Below are 19,426 nucleotides of genomic sequence, written 5' to 3'. Positions count from 1 at the left end.
ATCATTTGAGAGAAGGAAGGCACAGCTCGCTGCTCACAGGGATTTGAGTTAAAATGCTAGTGCTAGGTACAAAAAAAGGGAAGGAAAAAGTGGAAAACTCAGAACACCAACAGCAATCAGTGAATGTTCGGGAGTACTTTGAAATAACGAGATTTCTGTGCCTGCTGGCAAGTGCTTTTTTGTTTAAATATAATATCCATAATATAAATATACAGTATTAGTGTTTTTTGCTAATTTTAATTTGCTGTGCATTAGTACTATGCATGCATAGCATGTGAGCTTCCCAATTAAATCTTTCTAAGCGTCCGTTTGTGGGTGCTTGTCTGAAATACGCAAACAAAAGGAGGAACAATCCTAACATTCAGCCTCCCCTCTCTGAATTCAGGGAAAGAGCTTGAAAGGCTGAAGTACAACTCCAAAAACCTGGTGGCTGCTGCAGCACAGGGAGTGGGGACATGAATTCCTGCATCAACTGGTGCATCCATAGCCTTGTGTCCCGGAGTCACGCGTGCCCTCTTTTAAAAGTAAAATGTTGTATATCTTTTTTAGAATTATCCAAAAATCCAGCAAAGTTCCTAATGAGAGCCTACTGTTGTAGGTGTGGCAAACAGGTTCACCTCAGGGGTTCAGCTGGATGCCCTTGTTGAGATATACCTGCATCTGTACCTTTTGAAATCTGGTCTCCATGTGCTTTGGGAAACTATTCCCCAGACATCCTGAATATCAGCTTTTATCTGGTTCCTTCCCAAAACTGTGTCTGTAGAAGTTATATCCCACATCACCAAAAAAAAAAAAAAAAAAAAAAAAAGGCAGAAAAATGGTTTGTTTAATAAGCTGAATTTAGTTCCCAGAACTGTAAGTACCTTTGAGTGTATCAAGTTAAAGCAGAAGCCGTGACTGGGCTCCGATTAAAATATGATTAGTTCTTCAGTTGTTGCAGAACTGGGCTCCTGCAGGATGCCACCAACCTCTCTAGCTCTAACCAGTTCTGCAATACTCGAGCCTTTCCTCCCAAATTAAGTGCTGGGGGAGATTCCTTTCACTGCTGAGGGTTTGGAAGACTGTATCCTTGTTTTTCCTTTTCTGCAGAAACGTGCTCTATTTCCCCTCTGTAAATGAAAAGTGCTGTTAGTGGGGAGGAGGAGGAACATCCATGTTCTTAGAAACAAATAAGAGAGTTACAGAGCTGTTGCAAAGCCTCTGTGGAGGATTAAGGAGGTGTGTGACTGGAAGCGATGCTGAAAATAAATGGGAATGGTGAGCAGTGGTGGGACATTGGTTTGCTCACCTGGAAACTCGGAAAACCCGAATAAAGTAACTCATGTCATTAAAAGCTGCCTCACTCACTGTCACTGATCTTCCCAGTGCCAGATTTGATACACAGCTCTAACTACAGGTCGTACAAAAGCTGTTTATCAACGCTGGAAGTTGGTGATGAATATTAAACACTACCAAAAAATCAGTTTGCATCCCTTTGCATGAATTTGGGCTGCAAATTTTTGCACACAAAGCTGAAGGAAGTAGAGGAAAATGTCAGTATCATCTTTTTCAGTGTCTGTAACAGAACAGGCACATGTAATCAATGATCTGGGGCTTAATTATTATTTGAGTTTTAGTTGTAGGAGTTTTCCATTCTGAGCAATATGCAGACATGCCTTTTATGTTTAAGTGCTAAATGCACACATACTAATGTGTTTGAAAGTCTTCACTACTTCTGATTTTTTTTTTGTTAAGGATTTGTGGGTATTCATTAAACAATTTCAGTACATTAAAAACAGTAAGATAGGTTTCTGTGATCTTTGTACCCTTAAATTTTTGGATCTTTGTTGAAGGAAAAGTAAGTTAAGTACAGCAACGAAACAGGAAGTATGTCCTAAAGTATGTTTGTTTTAAGTGCTGTAAGAAAGTCTATTTAAGGATCCTTCTGTAAGGATGTAAATTCTAAAATACCTATTTTGTGTAAGAGTTGTAAAATATGTGAGGTAGTCAATCATGCCTTTGGCTTTTATACCCAGCTGGGTTACTTGCCAACATAAACAAAGACTTGAAGACTTATTTTTCAGAAGTTTCAGACAGAATCCAGTGAACCTTTCCTTAATCCATAATATCCTACACATTAATTATTTCTAAAAGTATTCAAGCAAGACGGTAATTTCAAAAAGCAGCATGAAGGTATCTTCCACTTCATCCATTTTATTCTCATATGATCCTCAAATAAATAAAATATTTCCTTTTCTTTTTTTTTAAACACAAGACACAATCTGTTGATCATTTCTTTAGAAGGTCTGCACCCAGTGTGTTTTCTGTTGAGTCATAAGTTATGTCTGTAGACCACTGCATTGTTAAATAACAGTAAATATTCTTTGCTGCTGAATCACCCGTGGGAAGGACAGACACAGCACCCGGGCTGCAGGCACTGAAGCCGAGGGACAGAGCGCTCCATGTTGTTAGGCTTTCCAGAGAATTCTTTAGATAATTGGCTGTCCACAGTCCTCCATACTCTTAGCCCTGACAACAGCCTCCTCAACAGAATGAAGAGGAGTTTATGCTCACATGGCTGTGATCAGCTGGGCTAACCTTGCACAAGGAGTTCTGCAACAGGCTCCTTGCAGCGACTGCCGCTCCGGTAGCGGTGTCAAGGACCGTGTGACAGGAACATTGCAACCAGCGACAGCCTTGAGCCGGCCCTCTTCCCACGAGGAATGCCCAGAAACCAAAGCTAGATAGTGTTATCCCATCCATTTGTGTTCTTTACTCCCTACTCTTGGTCTTGCCTGCACTCCTGAGGGGCTCTGGCAGGAGGTTCTTAGCTCCTTGCAAGCCACACAAGAGGTCTGTGGATAATATTGGGGAGAGGTTTCCCTGCTTGGCATTTTTGGGTTTCATACATGTAACAACGTGAATTTTCACAATACAGTAATTCCTTCTGCTGAGGAGAACTCTGATTCCTCACCACCTCTTGCCGTGTTGCTGCAGAGCCCAGCAGGCAGCAGAGGGAGCACCACAGTCCCTTTTCCAGTGCCATGGGATAGCAGCACTGATTGTGTGTAAAACAGCAACGAGAAATGGAAGAAAGAAAGAGAAGAGTGAAAGACATCTTGGTTAGCAGCATACTGGAAGTAGATGAAAGGGCTGGAGGGAACAGGGTTAAATGTCTGATTATTAGGGAACGAGGAGCTAAATATGGCATCTTAATATGGCATGTGGCAAGAGGCCAGATCTGTTAGTTTGTAGATCTTAACCTGCTTCCAGTATTTGGTTTTGAGCAGGACTAAAAAACAGGAGGGGAGGGTTTTTTGGGTTCTGGTTTCGACAGCGATGGAATCTCCTGAAGAGCAATTTTAGTGCCGTGGCATCCAGCCCCAAATTTTTGTCTTGTGAGACCTTAGGATCCAAGCCACAACTCTCTACAGAATAATGTGAGTGCAGCTACAAAATGTAGTTAGGAGATCGTGGCTCTCTGGAAATGAAATGTGTCATTGACAACTGATGTTCATATCAAGAAGAGTGAGAATTTAGCTTCTACTCCTGATTTAAAATGGGTAGCATCTCCAAGGTGTCATCTTCTCATGCTCTGCATTAGACGTGTTTATGCAGTACCAGAGCTAGAAGAAGTTTCTAAAATACAAGTTTTCTTAGGAAACAACTGCATTAATGACTTTGTTATATCTGAAGATATAAATGAAAGTGACATTTATATAACAGACTTTCCAGTATAAAAGCCAAAGTCTGTTGGCTAAAAACACTCAGAAGGCTTTACCATGAAAAATGGTAACAATCAGAGGTTAGATGAAATTTAGAGAAAATGTAGTGCTAGATGGGTGAATCTACTCCTTTTTCATTGCTTTTTTCCAAGTGGAATGACTTAAGATGAAGTTAACTTTTTACTACTTAAGAAGATTAGGTGGTTCATAGAAAAATAATTCAAACTGCTTATTTTTAAAGCTCTTCTAATAAGAAAACTTCAAAGAAGTTCATTTTAGAGTAGAATTCGAGTAATGCAGGTAAGGTAGTTAAAAACTCCCTCACTGAAATGTAGTTTGAAAAATAAACTTTCATGGCACCTATACAAGTATTTCTATAGATCCTTATCTGTAAGAGCAGCAACATATTTCTTTTTTTAATTAAAGATCATTATAATTGCTAATGTATGATTGTTTGGGGGCATATGTGAGTCAAACTGTGGTTTTGAGAACACAGTTTTTGAGAACACCTTCACCTTCACCAAATCTTTCGCCCTGTGCTTTAACATCTGTGCTGAATTAAAATACAGGCCCATGTTGGAGATGGCCTATGTCCTTGCCAGGGAGAGGAGCACCTCCAAAAGGACAAGTGAGAAAGCTGGGAATCATCCAAAATATTAAGGAAAAGAACTCTGTAAGACAGTGACCATTTTGCAGAGAAGCTGATTGGCAGTTCTGGAAAGAAACAAATAAAGGAATCTTTGAAGCCAAAGCAGAGTGGCAGAAGAGTTCCCATTATTTAGGGAATAGGTGCTGTCTCACAAAGAAGTAAAAGTTTCTAGACAGACGGGAGGCAAAATCATTGCTGTTAGGAAAGGCATAGCCAGTCTAAGAGATTAATTCAAGCCTGTTTGGCTTTTTCCATGTATTTTTGCCTTGCTTATGTGTTTTTGTTAGCTTTTTAATTTTTTTTTGTGGGGGGAAGTTGGGGTATTTTTGAAGACTTAGGACTCTGTGTTTAAGAGGTTCCTTTGCTAACCCTATACTGCTTTCGTATCAGTCTTTTAAGGATACTGTTGGAAAACCAGAGTTTCTCACAGCCAGTAAACCTTACTGAAACGTACTGAAAAACCTGTCTCCAGAAAATTGTTCCCCAAGTGCTGATGTGCCCAGATAGTGGCTTTCCAACATGGAGTGCTCTTCAGCTCGGGTCTTCAAAGGTAGTGATTCATTCTGTGATGTGGATCTGTCTAGACATGAGAACTTGATGCAATAAAAAGGTTTCTTACTTGGGTATTAAGAGACTCTAACAATTACAGAATTGTTGTTAGGGCAGAAGGTCTCAAGCCATGGTAGGTTATTTCTGTCGTGTCTTGTGCCACCTTTTCTTTATGCAGATCAGTTTGGAGTGTTTGCCAGTGAACCTCTGTCCTGCTGCTACCTCTCACCTGGTCATTGCAGACTTCATATTGATGCTTCCATAAAGAGATCTGCTTGAGGACACTCTTTGGGGCAGTGAGATCCTGCAGTCCATTTTTCAGCTGGTGGAAGTACTGCTTCAGCACTTCACATTCTTAATTCCATGATACAATCTCAGTTTCAACTCTCTGGTAACAGGAAATCTTTTATTCATCCTTGGGCAAGGAATTTCTTAGCCTTTTTAACTTTACTCTTAAGCAGTTGTAAGCATATACAGATCACTGAAAAAGAGCATTCTTGCAAGTTGCTGCTGCACAGTTTGATCTTGTGGCTGGTGTGTCTTAGATTGGGTCATGGTCCCTACACCCAGCAGCTCTTCTGCCTTCCCTCCAGTGCAGTCCACACTGACCCATAGAGAGTCAGAATTCCATTCTTTCTAGCCCGCTTTCTTCCCTCCAAACCAGCTTTTAGGGTGGAGAAGAATTAATTCTTTTTATTTCTATGCTGAAAGATGGTTTGTGCTGGTCATGGTGGTTCTTTCTGCTTCGGGCCATTGTCATTCAGCTGGGTACAGAGTGCTTTGATCCACTATGGGGGATATAAAACCAAATACATGTAAACAAACCTTATAGCCAAAATTATGTTTGCAAAACAAAGCAGGGTTATCATTTTGATGGAGAACTATTTTTGGTGTGTCACAATTGCCTTGGTCCCTTTTGCCTGCCAAAATTGTGAATTTATAAACTCCCTCACTGGTCTCCTCACTCGAGGGAAGGAAAACCAGGAAACTGAAACTCCATTTTTCTTTCAAATGAATATTAATGGCAAATGTTAGGAGGTACTTGCTCAGCTTTGTAATAATATACATGTCCATTTATGAAATGGTCCAGACAGAACAGAGGATTAGGAATACAGAATTTAAGACTGAATTTGAAAAGGCAGCACAGGAACTTCAGCTCCCAAAATATCCTCTGAAAGTTTTGCTTTATTTCACGCTGTCGGCCAGGATTCTCCTTACAGCACCACAATATTCATAATAAAGAAATAAATTAAATCCACCCCTTCCTGTATGGCTCACAACACACAGCACTGTGTGCATGCTCAGCACATGTGTAGTTTTGATAAAGAGACATTATCGAGCCTGAAATCATTTTAAATAAAACAAATAATGTGGCTGCCCAGCACTTCCTCTGGAAGTAGTTCCTTGGACAAATCTTCCTTAACTCTCACATGTATGGAGTTAGTATATATATCCTTCAGTAACACCAATTCATAGAAAGAATGTTTCAGACTCACTGTACAGCTGTGTATTTTATATATAGGGTGTGAAGTGCAGCCACGCAGGAGGGCCCTGCCTTCAGCCTGGGACTGCCGTGGCCGGGGGGATCCGGCATCTTCCAGGTGCCCCACGGCACAGGGCTGGAGGGCACAGGAGCTCCCCAGCTGTCACCCCAGGGCTGGGGTTGAGGGCAGGGCGGGTTACCAGCCACTCTTGTGTTTTATGGGGCTGCAGGGGTGGTGGCAGCAGGCTCAAAGCCATCGAATCCCCGGCCCCTTGCAGCAACCCTCGTTCCCTGGATGTTCCAAGGGCTTTCCATCAAACGTGGGAATGCTGACACGGCTGTGATCCCACCGAGCAGAGGGGAGGGGGCTCACCATGGGCAGTGGGAGATTTTGGGGAGCTCATTCTCTGGGGATGACACCCAGGAGGCGGGTCCAGGTCTGGGGTGGAGGGAGCTCCTGGCCCCAGAGCTCCGGGGGCTCAGCTGTGCTCGTTCTCTGTTTGCACAGCAGAGACAGAGCTGTAAAAAGCTGATTGCTTCAGAAGGGAACAGGTCACAGTTAGACAAGGGAGCAATGGAAAAACAAATTCGTTCTTTTAACACCAGAGAGCATAAAGCAAACTGGGAGTGACCTGCAGAAGAACACAGCACGGGGTTTCTGTCCTGGTGGGTGCTTCATGGTGGGCAAAGAAAGACTGAGAAGTGTGCAGGCATTTTTTTTTCCTATTTTCAAAATAAAAAGTATCTTTGTCTGGTACTTTGAATGTAGCCAGCATGCTGGTTCTAGCTTTCCCTGGTTTTGCTGGAGGGCCTGTGGGAGACGGACTTGACAGAGTACTAGCAGCTTTCTCACCATTTTCATTTAAGAGAAACAGCATTAAGATTTTGAATAGAGCCTATTTTCTTTTTCATGAAATGTTGCTGAAAATGTCTGAGTTTGAGTGGTGTTAAGAAAAGGAAGACAGACTATTAAAAAAACTTACTTCCTTTTTGAATAATTATTTTATGATGAAACATGTAGCAGAAGGGCTTAAAGGTCACCAGTGAGACCAGGGCCCCTTGGTTCTCAGTGCTGTGCAGACACGTCGGAAGCAAACAGCTCACAACCTGTAAGAGAGGCAGATAAAAGATAGCTGGACAAAGAGGCACAAAAAAGGGAAGTGGCTCGTCCAAGGTCACCCACGGATCAGTGGCTGTGCTGGATTGAACCATCTGCAGTAGATCAGGTCTGCTGGATCCTGTTCCCCTGTTTGATCCCCACACTCGTCTCCATTCACAGTTTGTGAGCACTCAGACAGGTCTGATCATCCACAGGAGGGGATAATTCTTCACCTCTGCTGGTTTTGATGTTGCAGAGGGAAAATCCAGTACTGGACCACAGGTTCTGACCCAGCTCCCGCCTGGTTCTGACAGCCCTGGCCATGGATGTCTCTTTTCTGGCTTTGCCTGAGATAGAGCAACAAAGAAAACCTTTCACTGTGCACCTAAAGCCTTAGAGACAATCAGCTGGTTCATACACATTTCTCAAATCTAACAGACACAAAAAAAAGCCCACACCAGAAAGACTTCTTCACTGCAAAAAGGGTCTAAATTCTGCAACTGCCCTAGGGCACGTGGGGCACTCTTAATTTAACATCAAGGCACTTAAGACGTAATGGTGCTGTTAGTTTGCCAGACAGACAGATTCTTCCAGGAAAAACAGGGTACAAAAGACCCCTATTCTATAACTGTGTCAGTATGTAATCTTAGGACCTAGACTTAACATTTTTTCATCTAAAGAAAAAGATGTGAGAAAATAGCCATTTTCAAAAGGAACACTTTTAGGCCTTTAGCAATGGAGAGACGGAGTAGCAAAATCACAGTCCGGTTTTCCTTGCAGATCGTCTCTAATAGCTGCTGGTATTGAGAGTATTGTGGTTTGCTAGCACTAAAATGTAAAGTTATTTTGAGCATGAAAGCCTGGACGTCATTCTATTTAAAAAAATGTAAAAGAAGGAGAGGAATGTTTACAGCACATTAAAACCTGTGTGACAACTTAGCAAGAACTATTTTAACAGTCTTCTTATTCCCTTTCCTGTTATGCACTATAAAACGAGAATGCCGTGTCAGTAACAAATAATATTGGCATGGAGGGATGGCTCACCGTGCTCCCTGAGTCAGGCTGGGTCAGGCTCAGCCCCAGCTGCCACCCTGCTCTGGTGGGAACTGGGGCTGGTGCTGGGCTGCCCGGTGTGCTGGGGAGGTGAAGGCAGGAGCCTCCTCTCCTCTGCTGACCCCCGGGCAGGAGAAAAGCTTGGCAGTTTTGTGCTTCTTTGCAGGAATTAACTATAACCAGTATTTAGAAAACAGCCTCTGCTACTACTGCCTCCCTGGGCTTTGTGACCTAAACGTAACAAGGATTAAAGCAAGATATTTCTTTATGAAAAAAGTTTGCAGTCAGGGCTAGGACTGCAGCGAATGTTGACAAATACTGAAACTAAATATGAGAAAAGACTTGTTCCAATTTTTTTTTTTCAATCGGCATTCCATATGTGTTATGTGGAGTGCTAGGATGTTCTGCTACTTCTGTTACATAAGAGGGTTTTTTTCTTTTTTAATAAAGTGCAGTGCAGAATGCATGAAGAGTGAGCAGAAATATCAAGAAAAAGAACTACATGAAAATAAGAAAAGCTACTAAGTGAAAAGCTGTTGCTCAGTGTGTTATTTCCGTAATTCCATTAGTTCCTTAAAGTCTCTTTTAATGTTTCTGAAGGAAAGCCTCGAAGTGAAAGGAGGGAGGCAAAGGGTTTCTTTTCTTTGGTTTAAAGGAAGATCTTGGTTACTTCTATTAGTAGATTTGGGCTTGTTTTTATTTAAAAACAAAACAAAAATCCCTTTTAAGTTTAGAATTTCTGTATGGAAAAATTCTTCTTCTTTTGCCAGAGAGAGAAGTATCTCCTTTTCATTCTGTTTGTTTTGGAGTATCTGTAGTTAAGTGTTTTGTGTTTGTTCTTTATTGAATACATTAGTGGTGCATTAATTCCTCCCTGACAATGCTCGTTTCATTGCACTCACTTCTTCCCATCTGACAGACAAACTTGTCCTTTCACGTGATGATCCTGCTTTGCCCTCCCAGGGTTCGATTGGTAATGGCTGCATTTCCTACCTTGTTTACCTCTGAATGGTTTTTGAAGTGATTTTTGTTCTGACCCCCACAAAGGAAACAGATGACAAAAAACCCCACATTGAATTCCTGCTCCAATTCCAATCTGTTTGCTTTGGTTTTCCTTTTTAGATTATTGTTTGGCTTTAATTTGTTTGTTTCTCCTTTAAACGGGCTTGAGATTACTCAAGGGTTCCTTGTTCAACAGGTCAAAGGGTAATTTGGAGACTTTGAAACCGTCTCCCTTTTTATCACCACGTTTCGTTCTTCCCAGAGTCCAAAGGATTTTCGGTACGATAGCTCGATAGCTCGTGGAGGATGGCTCCATCTAAGGAAAACATGAGCAGCAGACCTGAGTCACTGCAAGAAGCCATGGCAGTTTTTTTTAGATGAAAAACCCCCCACTGATCTAAGTCTAAATCAGAACCTTAATTAATCCTTATCTGTAACTAAAAGATTAAGTTTACTGGGGCTTAAATAAATTGAGGTTGGTAGGTTCGATACTCAACTACCAGTCCAGGATGAAGACCCCAAATTTAACTAACTTCAAGCCAGAGAGGCATCCATACACAAAAATATACAGTGTGTGCTATTAAAAAATGTCCTTTAACTGAAAGAGTCAATCTGTTTCAGAGTTAATCCCTGCTTTTAAAAGAGGGAGGTCAGTTCCAACTGCTCAGCCACGGTACTGTGGATTTGTAGCACAGTAAAATGAAGCATGGGGTAATGTAGGCTCCTGAACAAAAATCCAGGTGTTGCTATAATATATGTTGTTTCATGTTCCCCCAGGTTGAGTTCTGTATCCTTCCATGGAAAAGACTTGCTGAAAATATGCTATTTCCTACAAACAAACAAAGGAAACGGTACAATTAGATCAGCACCGTTGCTTTTACTTTCTGAGCTACAGATTTTGTCCTCTCTGCTGTGTCTCCTGAGCCGTGGTAGGAACTGGAGTACAGGCTATTCCAGAGGCAAGGAAGGCTGACAACCTCCTCAGAGGCTGCAGTGCCATTTCAGTCCAGTTGCTAAGGGATGCTGGAGCGAGATGTCATCTGTGTCTTCTCTTCCAAATGAGCACATTGGCTTGGTCACAACTCCACCCCCACAGTTCACAGCCAAAAGTTTACAAGGTCACATTCACTGTGGACAGCAAGAGCCCGTAAGGAAATGCACAACTGTCCCATCTGAAAATTAGTTAACCATTTCTTCTTTCCTGGAGGCATCCAAGTGCTCAGTGCCTTCAACTCATGAACAAATGTGAATTATTTGCAATAGGAAATAAAGGTGTTTGTCACCTGGAGGGCTTGGGAGGAAGCTGTGGGGTAAGATGGGCATCTGATCTGGGTCTCATAATCAGCTGTAAATACAAAGAGTAATTCGAGTGAATTCAGAGCCTGACTTTGGTCAATTGGGAGTAAAACTGATGCAACATCAGAACTGTAAGCAGAAAGTTTTATCCATTTAGTTAAAAAGAGAAAAGAACAGAACAACATGAAATATGTGTCTGAAAAGCCGTTTTTTAAAAGGCTCAGAATCTACTCAGTTAAGGCAATAGTAACTCCAAAACCAAGTCTTGCATTTACATTTCCAGCCAACATTTGTGAATTTTACAACAGTATTTCCTTGTCTCCTACCTATATTAGTGTGAATATCCTCATGCACAAAAAGGGAGACTACCACAAATAAATGCATTGACATACATGTAACAGTGTGTCAGATATAAAGTAAAAAGATAGTATTTTTCTTGAGGTCCTCTTGAATGATTATATCAGCAGGTATTACATGTAAATCTTAAAAGACAGAAGTTTATGTGTATAGAGTGGGGGAAGCATAAAATATGTGAACTTTTCAACACGTTCTCTCTCCTACTGCTATTGATAGTCTGCTTCTACTTTAAATCTTTTTACCCATTTCTAAATCAAGCTAATATAGTTGTCCTAGCTGGGAAGAGTAAAGTCTGTGTAAGTTATGCATTTCAGTGCTCAAGAGTAAAGTTCAGGTTTATTTACAGGATTAGGATATTGTTACAAATCCTTCTTCATTCTCAGACACCAGGGAGTAGATTTTGGGGCAAAAGCTGTGGAAGGAAAATGGAAAAAGAATTCATCTTTCATGAAAGAAGTTAAGAAAATTAAGAGATCTCATGATTTTCATTAGGATGTAATAGAAATTAGGTCAATGGGACTAAAAATCTATTAGCTAAAGCTATCAAGTGGTCTGAAATGGATTATAGATACAAGGAAATTTTGTACATCCTCCTTTTCTCCCAAATAGTCAATTGAAATATTACTGCTTTGAATTATCCTGCTGCTGCTCCTTGTGAGATCCTTTCTGGTTTGAGAAGTGAAAACAGCAGAATATTGTTTCACACTGCCAACCCCCCTGTTCTTTTTGTGAAATCCTTACGCCGAGATGCATGTTGGTGTGTCAGACTCTTTGCATTTACTTTAGACTGAAAAATAAAAAACACAGAAGGAACATCAATGAATCTGAATTTAATCTGTAAGTGTGCAATACTCGCCATCTTCTGTGTGCCACCTTGTATTTCCCATTAATTTAAATAGTGCAGGATTGAGTCAATAGCTGTAAGTCTTCTGATGTCCTTTTACAGCCATTTCCACGTTCTTGTTACCTTATCCTTTTGGAAAACATTTTCATTTAACATGCAGCAGTGTTCTTTAACACCCTATTTTCAAGCTTCAAATAGTTAGACATTTATCACAGAGGCACTATGCCCATACAATATAGTTATTTTATCTTTGCATTATTTGTTCCTTAGGCTGCAGGTTCTTTGGAATCAAGTTTTAATTCTGTGATGAGTCAGGGGTCAGATTGTGCCTGCACTTACCCTTCTGATGGCAGGAGTCTCGTGAAACTGAAGTTCATGGATTTTTACAAGATGGAAGCTAATGGAACTAGCTCCAATAAGAAACACAATTTACTCCAAAGACACATTAGCAGCATTATGTTATTTAAACAAATAAAAAAGAGTGAGAACAGCTAATGTGTTGGTATGCTCACTCTTCAAATGATGGGCTCCTAATCACGACAGCAGTGAAAAAACTCGTGGCAGTTCACTGGGTTTGTGAAGTGCGGATGGTGCCTGATGTCCTGAGTCCTGTCATATTTCAGAAAGACAAAAAAAGTCTGTAATTGCTGTTAAGTGACACAATGTGGGAGTTTTCTTCTTTGTTTTCTGTAGCTTTTGACACTTTCACACTTTAGTAACACTTGTAATACACCGAGCTAATTCTTAATTCTGTTGTAAGTAACTGGGAGCTTTGTGAATTAGCTGAGTGTTTTTCTTTTTCAGCTACCTCATGCTTTGCTTAGCCTAGAGATAGAGACACAGGGTATCTGCAGCAGGGGGGCAGTGATTCCTGTCAGAGTTTAACCTCGAAGAGCCTGTCCTGGTTTCTGTTTGGGAAGGGATGGGTGTGCACTGCTGGTTAGTTAACATTAGCATTTACACAGCCATGACTCCCTTGTCCATGGATGCTTTGGCATATTTATCCATCCTGTACAGACACCATTCACCAAGATTTTAGCCTTTTGTATATCTCCAACAATATTTCTCATCTTGTTTGTGTATTCCTTCACGTTTTTAGCTTGAGACGGGCTCCCTTCCCCCCAGGTGGGACCCGGAGGGAAGCAAAGCCTGGAGGCTGGGGCAGATTTTCCCTCCTGTGTGAGGTGAGAGGTACTGGCATTTCTGCATTCTCTTCATACCTGAAACCATAAAAAAAGTATGAGGCTTTATAATTTTCAGTCTGAATTCTGCTTTTTTGTGTCCTTTATGCCTTGTAAACTCCCCAGTTAAAATATATTTGAATATTGTCTATTACATGAAACTATACAAATAAATAACCTATTAAAGATACAAGAAATTATTACCATCTTTGCTTCAGATGAATCTGGGCATTGCTGAGCTAAGTTTCTCTAAGACCTTTCAAAACCGCTCTTAGCCTAAAAGAACACCTAGGGACACCAGTAAGAGTCTCTCCTCCAGTGACTCCAGAACTCTTAGGCTCTGTGGCATTTTAAAATAGTGATGTTATGTTCCCTGTTTCTCCTGCAGTCCCCCCCCCTCTTTCAGCAAGGGCAGCTCAACAGATGTATTTGATGACATTAGCTGTGACCTCCTAGTTGTTTGCTCTATTCACATAATTATTTTACTGTGTGTGTTTCTAAATATAGTAACTGAATGATGTAAGAAGGTGTGTTCGTGGGAACAGTGTGGCAGATAATTGAATTTTGCAAATGAGGGTAAATAATATTTGTATAGTAAAGGACATTTCACTAACTCATGTGTGGGGATGTGTGCATAGAGAAAAACTACCTGTGTATTTTAGTGAACAGGGTTATACAAAGAGCAAAGCGCCAGGCTTTGTTTTCCAGGTGTAAGTGATAAGTTGTGTAATTTTTGTAATGGGGTTTCCAAAACATATTTTAGAGAAGAGAATGGAGCTAGACAGGGGGTAAAACCATATGTAGAAACAAGTGTGTGCATCCAGTGGTACTCTGATGGTGCACATGGCATCCCCAGGTACCTTGAACCTCCCGTCCTAGCCGGGATGGAGCCCGGCGAATCGCGGGGTGCGAGCGAGCAGCCCCGCGGCCGGGAAGCGCATCCACCCAAAACCAGACACAAACCATTCACTACCGTAACTTCCACATTAATTATTTTCAAGCGTAGCACAAGGCGCCGCGGGGCACGACTCCCGTACAGTTTATTCAGAATCCTATTAACTCCAAGCCCGGCTCCGGGTGCCTGCATCCCGCGGGGCGGGGGGCGGCCGCGGGGCCCCCGAGCGGCGGCGGGGCCGGTTCGAAGAGGGCGCCGGCGGCGGCGCGGGGTGACGCGGGCATCATGTGAGCGGCCCCGCTCGCTCCCAGCGTGCAGTGTGGGCCCGCTCGCCCCACCCCGCGCTCCGCCGCCGCGGAGCCGCTCAATAGGGGAAGGGAAAAAAAAAAAAAAAAAAAAAAAGGAAAGGGGAAAAAAAAAAAAAGGAGAGGGAAAAAAAAAAAAATGCGGGAGAGAGCAGGAAAAATAAGACGGGGAAAAATCCGCCCGTGAGGGACAGGTTCTGCTCGGGGCACAGAGCAAACGGGCGCTTTTTTTTTTTTTCTTTTAAATTTTATTTTGTATTTTCTTCTTGCCGAGAGGATTCAGCCGCCTGGGAACCGCATGTGAAAAGAGCAGCAGCAAGGAGAGGGGAGGAAAAAAAAAAAAAAAGGAGGAAAAAAAAGGGGGGGGTTTGGCTTCGACCCCCCCGCCCCGGTGCGGGAGGAAGGACCCGCGGCGGCCGGAGGGCGAGGAGCTGCGGCGGCCGGCGAGGGAAGGGACCGGGGCTGCGTGACCCCCGCGGCGCGGGGGGAGAGGCGAGGAAGAGACGTTTCCCGATCCTCCCCGCCGAGGATTTGGGGAGGTTTCCGCGCCTGGAGCCTGTGCCTTTGGATCTAAAGAGGATTATTATTTTTTTGGGGGTGGCACTGAAGCTGGATTTGTTCCTGTGCGTGCGGCGCGGGGGGGGCATTTCTGCTGCCTCTAGAGGAGCCGGCGGCCCGGCCGGGGCGCGGAGATCCCCGCGGATCGCTCCGCACCCCCCGGGAAAGGTGCGCCGAGGGGATCGGCGGGGGGCGGGGGAGGAGAGGCAGCTGCAGCTGCCGGGGAGGAGGCCCGGCGGAGCGGCAGCAAAGTCATCGCTATCGGCCCCCCCTCGGCTGGCTTCGGGCTCGGCGCTCTCCATGTCTCTGGCTCTGGGCAGCGGCCGCCACAGCAGCGAGTAGGGGGGGAGGAGGAGGAGGAGGAGGAGGAAGAAGAAGGGAGCCCGGGAGTGCCTCCCTCCCTCCCTCCCTCCCTCCCCCCGGCAGCCCCGGCCGCCTCCCGTCCCCTCGCCCCGCGTCCCTGCCTTCCCCTCCCCAAGATGGGCTGTTTAGGGAACAGCAAGACGGAGGATCAGCGCAACGAGGAGAAGGCGCAGCGGGAGGCTAACAAGAAGATCGAGAAGCAGCTGCAGAAGGACAAGCAGGTCTATAGGGCCACGCACCGGCTCCTCCTGCTGGGTAAGGGGCCGCGGGCCGTCCTCTCCCCGCCGGGGCACCGGCCCCAGCCCGGGCACGGCGAGGCCGGGGAAGAGAGGTGGGGCCGGGGGGGGGTGGCGGAGCCGCAGGGCCCACCCGGGGCCGCGGGGATCCGCTATAGCAGCGCCCGGGGCGGCGGGGCCGGGGCCGCCGGGGGGACCGGCGCGGTGCGGGGGAGCGGCGGGGAGGGCTCGGGCAGCGCCCGGGGCACCGCGGGAGGGGCCGGGGCAGGTACGGAGCGGCGGAGCGGGGCCGCTCTCCGCCCGCGGGGCAGCGCCCGTCGCCGGGGTGGCAGCGGGCCTCGGGCGGGCGTGGGGAGGGGGCCGGGGATGCCGCGGCGTGGGGCCCGCGGGGAGCCTGGGAGATAAACAGGGCAGGGCAGTGACAGCGGCCGCGGGCGAGCGGCGCGGCGAGCGCGGGAGGGCCGGACACCGCTCCCCGCGCCGGGGCCGGGGTGCCGAGGGACGTGCGGCCAGGCCGGGGAGAGGAGGAAGAGGAAGGGAGGAAGTCGGGGAATCGTTTGGGGGAAACGGAGGGAGGATGTCGGTCCCGGAGGGAAGCGCGGCCGCGTTGGGGCCGCGGAGCAGTGCAGGGTCGGGCGGGCACGGCCCCGGCCCCGGCGGGCTCGGCAGCCTCCGCTGTCGCACCAGGAATTGAGGTACCGCGCGTTGGAGCGCTGGCAGAGCCGGGCTCCAGGTGCTGTTCCAGCGGCTCGTTTGGGTTACCTGCTCGTGTTTTTCAGGAGAGACATTTACAAATGCGGGCTGTGGCTTTCAAGGAAGGGAAAGGTCCAAATATCGATATCGGAGAGGACAAGCGTTTGTCAGGCTCGTTATTTCAGAGTATTTTGAAGTAGTGTTTTAAGATCAGATGCAGTTACGAGCCGTGGGTTGTTTTGGTCACGCCGAGGGACCGCCTGTGCACGTTCTGCAGGGCTGTAGCGTGGAGCACAGGCTAGGCCTCGCCGAGCTGACTCAGTTTTGGGGGGAAAAAACCCTGATTGAAGGGGGAAAAAAAAAAAAGAATTTTTGAAGTGAATTGGTGAATTTGGAAGTGTATTATCACCAGTAAAATCTTTAAAATACTCATTTGAAGAAAGAGACTTAATATAAACGGAGAGTGACTGGGACTACAGCAGCACCTGCAGCACTGAGGAGCCTGCCAGGGCTTCAGCAGAAATCTTTTAACAGGATAATTTGGACTTCAGCTCTTGGGAAATGTCTTGGACTTCCAGATTTCAGGCTGAACGTTACGTAGATACGTAGAAACTTATTTGTCATCAGACGGGTTGCTTTCGTAAGAGGCAAAATTTCAGCAAACAGAAACATGATGGGCTTGCCTGGGTTTTCTTTCTGTTTCCTTTAGTTTTGGTGGCTGAAAAATAGTTTAGATACTCGCAAATAAAAATTTGCGTGTGTTCAGTGATGGCAGTAAAGTCATCTACGTGTGTGTTTTAAAGTGATAGTTCAGCTGTTACACAGTTTCTGCCTTGAATTGAGGATAGTCTGTAACTCAGACTTACTGGTAAAAAATATAAAAGCTCACCTCCCTCTTATTATGTTACGTTTCCTTTATAAGACATATGAAATAAGCCAGGCACTTGGAAAGTGTTCTTAATTTTTTCAAATCATATTCAAATAACAACAAAGAAGAGCTGCAGAATATTCAAGTGGGTTTATGCTGCTGCTCATAGGCCCCATCACTGTACGCACGTGCTTGCCCCGCTGCCACGAGCAGTCTCCCTGAAATTAATGGAACTCTCCTTGGTGGTGAAGTTAAATGTGTGTGTAATTGTTGGTGAGAATATGGCCTTAACAAGCAGCCAAATATAGAGCTAGACTTATGGAGAAACGTAGATGTAATACTTCATCTTGGTTCACTGGTGTTGTATCCGATCCAGAGAACCCAGGTGTGTCAATACCAAACCGTATGTGTTTATAGCAAATGCAACAACTGTCCAGCCTCCTTCTTGGCCCAAGTGAAGTAAAGATTTTGGCTCCCAATGCTTATAAGATGTGATTTAATGTTACAGCTGAAATTTAGTTGTTATTAATTTTTAAGTGGACATATGACTATATCAGATACTGCCTTTGTGAATAATTCTTATTTGTGAAGATGCTCCAGTCTCTCTATCTTATCCCAGGATACTAATTCTTGATTGGTTTTGCCACCTGTGTTTATTGCATGATGCAGTCTGCCTGATCAGACAGAAGGTGTATGGTATAAAATAGTGGTTTAGGGGAGAAGTGGCACTTACATAAAGAGTTGTAGATAAAAACTGCTCTCTATATGCTTACAAAACACCAGTGAGCAAGGAGAGGAAAAAAGAGTAAGGCTCTGGGATTAAAGTGTCAAAACATGCAAGCAGGTTTTATGGAGAGCAGAGGAGGACTTTTGGGAATTCATGAGGGAGAAGGAAAGGAAGGGAGAAAGCAGAGGGGGAAAGCATTTGTGAGAAAATGAACTTTGAAATGTGACTGCTATAATACAGTTTTGAACATGAGTCTCAAAATGGAGGCTTGTGCTGTCAGTGTGTGCTAGCAGAGGCCTGACATCCTATAAATACAAACTGTACCTCCCTGCCCGTTCTGCCACAGATGTACGGTTCCTGTGGGTGAGACACAGGCTGAGGAGAGGAATAAACGAGTAGCCACGAGACACTAAGGGGAATCTTTCTGAATTTTGCCACGTTATGATACTACTCCTGCAAAAATATGTTTGCTTTATATAGAAAGCTGCCGATCTGGCAGCGTGGAGCAGCTCAATTAAATGCTGCTGTTGGAGTTGTTCAGCGTGCATGGAAAAACGGGTACTATAGGCAGATGGGCTGCCCTGTGCACTGGCATCCAAGCAGCACAGCAGAAATAGCATCCATCTACTTATGGAAACTGGACTAAAGTGGAGTGGGGTTTTTGCACTGCAGGTATGGAGGGGGGGAGCAGGGGAGAGCGGAGGGGGGCTCTTGGGAGCAGGCAGCCACAAAAGGTGGGCTCTGCGTCTCGTTGTGTGTAGGGTTGATTTTGGAACATGTAAGGGAGGGTGGGAGGCTGCTTACAAGACACAAATAAGAGGAGGTTTTTTGTAGCTTTGTGGGTGGAGGCTTAAAGGGATGCCTTCCTTTTTCAAATGTGAGTATCTACATATTTTATTCCTTGTGATTTAAGTTACAGAGTTTGACTGGGTGATGATGAACTGCAGCCAAACTTAGAATTCTTTAAGGGTATTACAAAATTTCTTTGGTGTAATAGGGACTTCAGTCAGTCTTTCCCTCTGTCAGATAGTAGTGACAAGGCAACCAGGTCATGACGTTCCCCATCGTCTTCTCTGTAAAATGTTGAGGTTGTCCATTTTCTTTCCAAGTACTGCAATCTGCTTTTAACATTGACACTGGAAAAACGGACAGTGAAATGATCCAAGATTCAGATCTGACACATGACTTGAGCTGGGCATTTATTTTTAGCTACAACTGAAGTTTCCAGTGGCAATTACTTCTTTCACTTTTCGCTCTTGCACTGAGAAACCCAACTTTCTCGATTTTACCCCGAAGAAAAAAATTCTAGTGTATTCCTTAATCACTTATGCTTCCTTCTGAAATTGATTTACTTTCATTGTCTAGGTGCTGGTGAATCCGGTAAAAGCACAATAGTCAAGCAGATGAGGATCCTGCACGTGAATGGATTTAATGCTGAGTAAGTGCATTTGCTTTTTCACTTTACAACGTACCTTCCTCCTTTGCGCCGCAGTCAGTGCTCCTGGTTTATATCTTGTGTATTTTCCTCTTGCTGTTTCCCTGTCTAGAATTTGGATGTGTATTT

At 44.5% G+C, this 19,426-nt stretch overlaps 1 protein-coding gene across 1 annotated transcript in view; it reads left to right on the top strand.

Moving 5' to 3' along the window:
• Positions 1-19,426, top strand: part of GNAS (GNAS complex locus) — a 132,313-nt gene that overhangs the window by 34,145 nt on the left and 78,742 nt on the right. The window contains 1 exon segment of the mRNA XM_039563263.1: positions 19,228-19,300. Within this exon segment, the coding sequence (XP_039419197.1) occupies positions 19,228-19,300 (73 nt within the window).

Source organism: Corvus cornix, chromosome 20 (genome assembly GCF_000738735.6).
Source record: "Corvus cornix cornix isolate S_Up_H32 chromosome 20, ASM73873v5, whole genome shotgun sequence".
Classification (NCBI taxonomy): domain Eukaryota; kingdom Metazoa; phylum Chordata; class Aves; order Passeriformes; family Corvidae; genus Corvus; species Corvus cornix.
The sequence above is the reverse complement of the archived record's forward strand: the minus strand, read 5'-3'. Positions and strand labels throughout refer to the sequence as shown.